The sequence below is a fragment of the Tupaia chinensis genome, unplaced genomic scaffold (genome assembly GCF_000334495.1).
Source record: "Tupaia chinensis unplaced genomic scaffold, TupChi_1.0 Scaffold143602_1, whole genome shotgun sequence".
Lineage (NCBI taxonomy): Eukaryota > Metazoa > Chordata > Mammalia > Scandentia > Tupaiidae > Tupaia > Tupaia belangeri.
Window position 1 is genome coordinate 1165545 of NW_006203448.1, and position 9171 is coordinate 1174715.

Here is a 9171-nt window from a genome sequence, read left to right on the forward strand (position 1 = left end):
AGAAGCTAGGGAGGGGCCTGCACAAGCCCGCCCTGCCCCCCGGGCAAGAGGGGCAGGTGGTTGTGTCTCCCTCCAGCCACCAGTGACCGGGGACCTCGAGCCCGCTGCTGCTTGGTGGGCATGGGGTGGACAGCAAGACACGGCGACAGGCCAGAGACCGACGTAGAGGGAGAGAAGACCCCAGACGCCCCCTCGGCGAGTGTGCACAGGAGAGCAGAGGGAGCCCTTCGCCGCCAGGGAAGCTGATTTAGTACAAAGTGAGCATTTACAGTAGCCCTGGGCAATATTAAAGCAGGCAATGGTGTATATAATGGTATGTTTCGTTTTTTATCAAACGTTTGTCCAAGAAAGCTGTGTATTAGAGCTCCAATACCTAAGGGTTTTCTTGTGAATTTTAAATCATGCTCCTAGTTAAACCTCAAAAGGATCTGTGGATGGAAAGGTTTTTTGATTTCCTTTGAAGTGGTTGGGAGAAGTTGATTACTCTTGGCAGTCAAGCAGCCTTTTATGACACTGTTTATAAATAATTACTCATGAGCAGGGCTCGAGTTTCAAGGTGTTAGATTTTAAGAAACTGAAATTAATCACATAAATGTGTGCGAGAAATTAGGTGGGAGAGAGGCCGCGGATGTTCCCCTTTTAAAGTATTTCCATCACTGTGTACAATTTGGGTGCCACTTACGGGCGCCTGCCGCCTCCCAGCCCCGAAACTGTATCAGGTGTGCGCGGGTGTCAGGCTCGGTCCCCGGGTGCCCTTGTCAAGGTGCTGCTCCCTTCTCTCTGTGTCTGGTCGGTCTGGCCCCGTTCTGAGGAATTTCCTCAGAGGCCATGGTTAGGGCCCTGGAGAGACGGTTGGGATGGAAGGCTCCTGAGGTCCCTACCATGAGGGCCCTCCCCATCAGCTCTCCTCTCTGCTGCCTCTCCCCCCCAACCTTTTGTGGCACCCCAGCTCTGATCTCACCCTATCCTCTTACCTGACCACCTCATTTCCCCAAAGCCATCTGTCTCTAGACTTGTCCTGCAAGCCTCAATTTCTGCTAATACCTGCTGTGGCTTCTCTCGCCAGTGGGGGACCCTGGGAGGCCCTATCCCGGTTATAGGCCCTGAACACAGAACACAGAACACAGAACACAGACAGAGGGCTGCTGGGTCCCTGCCCTGGCTCCCAGCCTAAAAGCTGAAAATGCCTCCTTGCTTCCATGAGGGCCAGGGCCTGGGCCCACCACCTGAGCTTCACTGGGTGGGGCTGCTCAGACCCTGGGTTGTGGTCTGTGCAGCGCTCCCCCTGGCAGCAGAGCAGGGCTGGGGCCTGGCTGAAGTATTATAAGTGTGGGAAGTATTATAAGTGAGGCTGCTCCCTGTTACAGGTGCAGCAGTGCTGTGGCCCCAGCCACCGTGGCCTTGTTTGGGGCTTTGTACTGAGGGATACCCTGGGCCTGACTCCCAGCTGTGCTGGCCTTTGAGTGAACCTCTTTTCTTCTCAGCTCAGTTCTGTTTGGTTCCTGCGGCTTATACTGAGGATACTGACTGGCACAGGGAGCCCTTTGTAAGGCAGGGTGATGGTGGTGACAAAAGTGAGACACTCAGTAACCACAGAAATGGGCAGCCCAAGAGGCCACCACTGGAGGCTGCCATGGGTGGCTCCTGACCGTTCTGGCTGCCATGGGGGTGGTAAAGGACGATGAGACTCCCCAAGGCTTGTTGTTTGGGAAACAGCAGCGCCGCCCGCCTCTCGGCAGTGAGATGAGCCTCACCAGGGTGGCCGGAAAAGCGACAAGAAGCTACTTACCAAGACGAGTGAGAGCAAGAGTCTCAGAAAAGGAAGAGACGGGGTGGGGGGTGCACAGTGAGGTGGATATTCCTGGTGGGGAGTGGCAGGTGACAAGACAGGAGTGTGGCTAGAACACCCACGGGGAGAATGATAACGTCCAAGCCTTCTTAGAGCAAAGGAGGATTGTCAGGCTCCGGGTGCTTCTCTGGACGCCCAGCTAGAGGAAGGCTGGAAGGCCAGGGCAGGGCGGCCAGGACACAACCAGTCTTTTTTGGGCCCAAGGGGACACAAAGGGACACGGAGCCCCTGGGCCAGCAGAGTGTCGGTAGCTGTATTCACCAGACTGTGGTGGGCTGGAAGCACCCCACCTTGAGCCTGGTGTGGGGAGACACGTGTCCATGGTGGGCTGCTCAGCTGGAGTGTCCCCGTGTCCCTAGCAGAGACCCAGATTGCTACCTTCCCCAGGGCCTCCCTTCCCCCACACCCCTGGGCTCACACCACCACCCTCGGGAATTGCCGGGGGCTTGGAAGAAGCAAGCTTCCTGCGCCTCACTTACCGGGGAGGTGACTGGCTTCCTAGTGAAGCGGCTTCCTGCGCCTCACTTACCAGGGAGGTGACTGGCTTCCTAGTGAAGCGGAGAGAGCACCAGGGGCCTGCAGCGGAAAGCCCAGGGCGCTCGAGCAGAGGCAGGCAGAGAGGAGACACCTCGCATAGCTCATGTCCAGTCACCGTCACTTGCCACCTTGTCCTCAGGGCCCCTGCTCCAACCCAGCGCTGAGCACAGAAGAGGTGGTCAGTGAGTGTCTGTGGATTCTCCTTGAAAATGAGAAAGTGCATGAATTTAGGCAAAGATCTATTGAAACCCAAGCTGCCTGGCTGGGTGTGGATGTGCCGACGTGGAATCGCCGGCAGCAGGACACAGTCCAGTTCCTTCTCTGTGTCTGCCCCCAAACTAGAAGGCCATGTGTGTCCTTCTCCTGCCCAGATGAGGTTCTCTCCTGGCGGCCTGGCCAGAGTGCGCTCCACCTGCAGACATCAGAGGCTCAGCGAGTGGAGGCCAACATCTGTTCATCCGTCTTCGTGGGTCGGAGCCAGGCTAAGCTCACTCACTCCCAGAGCGGGGGAAGGGGCAGTGTGAGCTTGGCCAGCAGTCGCTGGGCCCCTGTGGGTCCAGATCCTTCCAGCATGCTTCTCGCGGCAATAGCCGTCTCCTGTCCAATCGCCAGTACCTACTTAGTAGTCTGGTGGCTGGTAGGAATTCTGCAGGGCCAGCAACATTCCCAAACTGGGACTCTAACCATGCAACCAGCCGCCTGCCTTTTCCATCTGCATAGAAATGCCCGTGTGTGAAAACAAAGACTTTTCTACCATGGGTTTTATAAATCTGGACCATACGCTCCAGGCTTTCCCATTATTTCCTGCTATAAAATGAGGGGGGAATACAATTTGCTAACTAAAAAAGCATAAATATAAGAAAAGCTTCGAAGGTCGATTTACATAAAATACAGCTTTATTTGACAGAGCATTCCCCGAGACAAAGTCCCTGTTTAAAATGCTTTATGGTGTTTGAAAGCCCAATTGTTTTTGATATTTATTCGTTTGGCAAACAAGTTACCGTGTCCATGTCCCCTTGGAGATAGAAAAATAAACCATCTCTGTGATCACTTACCTCTCTAAACACAGAGAATATGTTGTACGGCGAGGGCTTCTCTGAGCCGCCGGGTTACAGATGGCCGTGTCACTGGCAGAGATGAAATCTGGGGAGGAGAGAAACAAGTACGCCCATTGTACTGCAGACCGGGGAGGCGCTCTGCCATGCTGAGTGGTGACATTCGTATCTTTTTATCCCACAGTGCCGAAGATTGTAATATTAGGTCCACCTGCCTCGGGGAAAACAACTATAGTAAGTGAGTGCATCATGTTAGGTGTGGTAACGCGGTAATACTTCATTTATTCTCCGGAGCTGGGATCAGACTCCACCTCGGTGCGCTTTCACAGACCTGAGCTGTTCTCCTTCCCTCCACCTTTTATGAGAGGGTGTGCGTGTTCATGGTGGAAAGCCTGGAAAGCCCAGAACACAAAAGTGTAACCCCCGCTGATGGAAGGAAGCATGACTTGAACACATAGGGATATGCCTTCCCAAGCCCTCTCGTGCCTACCCGCATACGGTCTTTGCACCCCTCACTTGTGTCCTGGGGGTGAATTTCTAGAAGTCGAAGTCCGGCTCAGAAGCAGACTCGTTCCAGAGACTTGTGCTGTGAGACCTTAAGATTCTCTCTTACAGTTTTAACTGTGATGTCTTTTCCACGAGCAGAAACGCACAGAAACTATATTCTGGGTGTTCACGTGTGCAACTCCCGGGTTTGCTTTGCGCACCTCTCTTCATTGGAGAGAAAAGACAATGTTAAAGGTTCAGCAAATACCTCGGCCCACTTCTTTTTTCTCTGGTACACATCATTTCATCTATGGTGTCAATCTTTAAGGCCCGTTTTGTTTTGTTTTGTTTTGTTTTGTTTCGTTTTTCCTATAGGTTGTGTGTGCTTGCCAGAGAGAAAGGGACAGAGAGAAAGTGAGGAAGCACCCCCAGAGGGGACATACACACTGCAACCCCTTCTCATCTCCTCTCAGGATTTTGGACACACATGCACATGTGCCCAGCATGCCCCTCAAGTCACTGGATCAGAGACGCCAACCACGTAGTTGACCACATGGGGTCTAGCTGCCTTAAACCCCGGGCCACCAGCTGGCCCACAGGGTCCACTTCTTTCATGGCCAGATGGCATGCATGCCTGTCAGAGAGATGCGGTGGGGACGCATGGGGAGTGGGGAGAGCATCTTCTAATGGGGCATGGTCACGCTGCCATCCCCTCCTGCATTCTCCATTGCACCCGGATTTCGGGCACGTGTGCCCACACATGCCTGGTGTGCTTTTTCAAGCTGGGTTGGGATTCAAATGTGGTCGGCCATGTGGAATCTGGATCTCTTAAACACTTGGCTGTGGGGCTGGCCCTTAAGTATCAAAGTGCGCTAAATGTTAATCATCTGATACAGACCTCTTCCTGCCCTTTTTTTTTTAATTGTTAAAGAATCATTTATTCAGTTTTATTTATTATTATTATTATTTAAAAATTTTCTATAGAGCATATGTGCTCACCAGAGAGAGATAGAAAGAAGGAAAATGAGAAAGCAAGATACCAGGTCTAGGACTTGAGCCGCAGTCAGCCATGTAGGACTTCAGCATCTTTTTTTTTTTTTTTTTTTTTTTTTTTTTGTTTTTTTTTTTTTTTTTTTTTTTTTTTTAGGGGGATTTTTTTCCTTAGGGGGCCTGCCCTCACCCCCAGGGGGGATGGTCACGCCGCAATCCCTTCTCCTTCATTCTCCTCTCGGGATCTATGGGCACGCACGCACACGCGCCCGGCGTGAGTTTTAAGCCACCGGGCCTGGGACGTGAACCGCAGTCGACTACGTGGGAGTCCAGCGACATAGCCATTACTCTAACTGCTGGTTCCCGAACTTCAGCATCTTAACCACTATGCCACCTGCTGACCTCTCTTCTTGTCTTTTAAAAGCTAGGTAGTGAGCAGCGGCAAGACCTTCCTTAGTGAGTTTCAGAGTTTGCATCGCGGGCCAGTATGACAGTGATAGGCAGACGGTTCCCCATGAACTGGACTTGCTTTATTTCAAAAAGGAGTTGAGAGGGACCAGCAGTTAGCGTAATGGCTATGTCACTGAACTTCCATGTAGCCGACTGCGGTTTGAGTCCTGGACCCGGCGACTTAAACTCACGTCGGGCGCATGTGTATGCACGCCCAAGATCCTGAGAAGAGAATGGAGGAGAAGGGATTGCAGTGTGACCATCCCGCCTGGGGGGGGGAGATTTCTTGCTTTCTCTCTCTCTGGTGAGTGCACATGCCCTATAGTAGCAAAAACCCCCCCAAAAAAAAAAAAAAAAAAAAAGAAAAAGGAGTTGAGATGGCTGGCCTTGCATAAAATAACCTGCATCGCCCTTCTTTTGGAGTCAGCATGGCTGCCCCATTGGCCTGCCCCTGTCTGTCGCTCTCTCTGTAGTGTTCATTTGACTCCTCAGGTCAAGCCGTCAGCCCCCACCCACCCCTTTCTGTAGTCACTGGGCCGAATCTAGCTGCTCTGTTTCACTCTTAGAGACCAAGGGCTTCCAGATCTGCCATCCCTGTGCTTTGAAAACCCCAAGTTTACCAGCCGACCTCATGGTATTTCCAGGGTGGGGCCCAGAAAACTAGCTGAAAACGCTCCCCAGGTGACTGTCGTCGTCAGGAAGTAGGGCAGCTGATCCTGCGCTTGGGCAGGCAGGCTTTCCCGGCTGTGCCCAGGGCAGCCTGGACTACAGCGTGAGGGGCTCTTTTGGTCTTTGGCATTCGACAGTTCAGGGCCACCTTTGCCTGGTGGCTGGTCCTGGCTCTTCTCTGGCCCTCGGTGGGAAGTGCAGGGTGGAGCAGACTCTTGACTGTGGCCTCCTGTGTCAAGTCCCCATGTGGCCAAGGTATTGGGGTTTGTCCTCCCTGCTGGCTGGGCTATCCACCAGGGCTTCAGCTGTATGCCTCCCGTGAGATGGCTGTTCTCAGCCCAGGGCACTATGCAAGGACAGACCCTGGCTTTACAAAGTGACAGCAACACTAATCCAAACAGGCCTCTTCTGATATTGCCACTGAAGCTTCCCAGCAGAGGACAGAGAGAACAGTTGTCACCTGGGGGCGGGGACAGCCTTTGGAATCACCTGAAGCTGAGTGGCTGTCTGCATAATTCAGGGGTTAGGAACATTTTATTGACTTCTTCCTTAAAATTCAGACTTCCCTCATAGACTAGTCACCTATGAACTAAACACTCAGCTGACCTGAGAGAATTTGTCATCTCCTAGTCTTTAAGAAAATGAACATTAGGGCCAGCAGGTGGCATGGTGGTTTAGGCACTGGACTCCCACATGGCCAACAGCGGTTTGAGTCCCAGACCTAGCTCCTCAAAAAATTATGTCAGGTGCATGTGCACATACCCAAAATCCTGAGAGGAGAATGGAGGCGAAGAGATTGCGGTGTGACTGTCCCCCCCCCACCCCACCCCCGGTGTGATTTCTCACTTTCCATCTCTCTGTCTCTCTCTGGTGAGTGCACACACCCTATGGCAAAAAACAAAACAAACAATAAGAAAAAAGAATAGAAAGAAAATGAACATTGTGGCCCATGTTTAGACCCTGTCCCCAAGTCCCCTGTTCTAATTCGGCACGCCGAGCGCAGCCGGAGGCTCAGCCTTAGCCTCAGCCTTAGCTGGGTTCGCTCAGCCTAGAGCCAGGGTCAGCAGAGGAGGGGGTCTGTGAGCAGAACCCTGAGGCTGGGTCTTCAGCTGTTAACCCCCTGGTGGCCTTCCTACAGCCATCTTGGTGTTTACCAAGATGCTTCCCTGGGGGCAACCTTCCCTGGTAGAGTGAGGGCCCCCAGGCGGGAAGAGACCCCCCCCCCCCGGGCCCCCAGGCGGGAAGAGCCCCCCCCCCCATACTCTCCTTAGGTCACACACTTCTCCTCCTCCTCCTCAGGCAATGTGGCTTTGCAAGCATCTCAACAGCAACCTCCTGACCAAGGAGAACTTGATAGCAAGAGAATTTTCCCAGGTGCCTGAGGAAGCCAAGTGGAATCACCAGGGACTCAAGGTAGGCCTGGTCCTTGGCAAGACAGGGACAGAGTGACAGTGCCCCTCCACGCCCCCTCCCGGGTGGCTTGGCTGGTTCCCATCACCTTTTGGATTGAGTGAAAACATACTGGGCTAAACGAGACCCAGGTGAGAGCGGGGGCAGGAGGAAGCAGAGGACCCTGCACTGGCCACGTCCTGGTGGGCACCGAGGAGAGCGGAGCTGCTGTGGTGGGAGAGGGTCTGCAAGGAAGTGCAGAAGGCCGTCAGGTCCTGTGGGATGCCCGGGCTTGCCTCCTTTCTCCTTAGGGTCAGCTGAGTCAGGGGGCAGAGGCAGGGCGGTGGGCTCCACTCACAGATGTGGACTCGGGGACCCACACCAGGACGTCGCAGGGCCAGCCTGGGCTGGGAGTCCATAGCACGGTCATCCAGCTGTCCCCAGACGGGGGAGCCCTCTGTGTGCTGCATCTGAGAGGCATCTCCCCCGCCGCGGCACCCTCTGGGCCAGCAGTCCTCAGCCACTCCACACCCTCACACATCTGTGGGGAGCACCCAGGGGGCCTGGAGGGTGCTTTTCTAAAATCCTGCCTGCTCTGTATTTGAAGAGCACCTTTTAAAGGAAAATACTGGGCTTGAACACATTGTCTCTCTTTAATACAAGAGACTCCAAATGCTCCTCTAAAACCCCTTTGGAGCACAAGCAGGCCTGTGTCTTCTCTGGCATTCTTCCCCGAGACCCTGGCTTTCTTCTGGCTGTGCCGGGAGACAACTGAGAACAAGGATCCTTGTGTTTGTGGAGTGTGCGTGCTGGGCGCTTCCCAGGCCTCCCTCGCTACAGCTGGAGCCAAGCCCTGCAGATTAGGCCTGTGGTTGCCCTAGGCACAGGTCAGGGCTGGGACCTTGGCTCTTCTAGTGCTTAAAATCCGGGATGTGGCCCAACCCCAGTGGCGTGTGCAGCTAAGACGCTGTCCTCGGCAGGCTGGGACTGCATGGGAAGCCCGGCTTTGATCCCCAGTCCAACCTAAAGGCTGGTGCCTGTAATCCCAGTGACTAAGGAGGCCGAGGCAAGTTGACCACAAGCTCAAGGCTGGCCTGGCGGCAGAGTGAGATGGTCTAAAACAGCCAGGCCTGGTGGCATGACCCTGCAGTCCCAGCTGGGAGGCTGAGGCAGCAGGATCGTGACATGACAAGACCCTGTCTTAGGAACAAACAAAAAAACCCAGAGCAGGAGTCCCACGGGACAGCACAGGCCCGGCATCTGGTGCATGCCAGCCAGGCCCAGCAGTTCTGCCTGCTCTCATGCCCAAGGCAGAACCCATGTACTATGTACCACACCCTCAGCCCACTTTGCAGCTTTAGCCCCCACACCAAAGAAAGCTGTTTCCCCAGCAGTGGAGCATAGCCAACAGACGGTTCCCAGAGATTCAGAGGCTGAGTGCGGTGGTGAAAGAGTTACGGGCACGCCCCATGAGGCGGAGGCAGAGGCCCTGCAGCCCCTTCCCTGCTGCCCTGCACTGGTGCTTATCTCTCATAATGCTGAATCCAGGTCTGTCTGGGGCCTGCCCACCAGCTGGGGGAATGAGGGTCCCTGCAGACCCCGCAGAAGCTGTGGCTGTGAGCTGGTGGTGTCTCGTCCTCCTTTTCTTCCGTGGCCAAGATCTATACCACAGCCACCATCTACCCAAGAACCTGGAAGTGAGTTTCCAGGCCTCCCAGTCCATAGTGACTGGTGCTAGCCCTTGGT

The 9171-nt window shown here is 54.2% G+C and overlaps 1 protein-coding gene across 7 annotated transcripts in view; it reads left to right on the forward strand.

Annotated features, from left to right (window-relative positions):
• The window catches only part of AK8 (adenylate kinase 8), a 147421-nt gene that overhangs the window by 9606 nt on the left and 128644 nt on the right, over window positions 1-9171 (forward strand). For 4 of the 7 annotated variants that reach the window (XM_006164316.1, XM_027766638.1, XM_006164318.3 and 1 more), the window contains 3 exons: window positions 77-257; window positions 3626-3675; window positions 7336-7449. In XM_006164316.1, the coding sequence (XP_006164378.1) occupies window position 257; window positions 3626-3675; window positions 7336-7449 (165 nt within the window). In that variant the 5' untranslated portion in view covers window positions 77-256. The remainder of the gene's footprint in view (window positions 1-76; window positions 258-3625; window positions 3676-7335; window positions 7450-9171) is intronic. The other 3 variants (XM_006164314.1, XM_006164315.1, XM_027766637.1) reach the window with 1 other exon arrangement.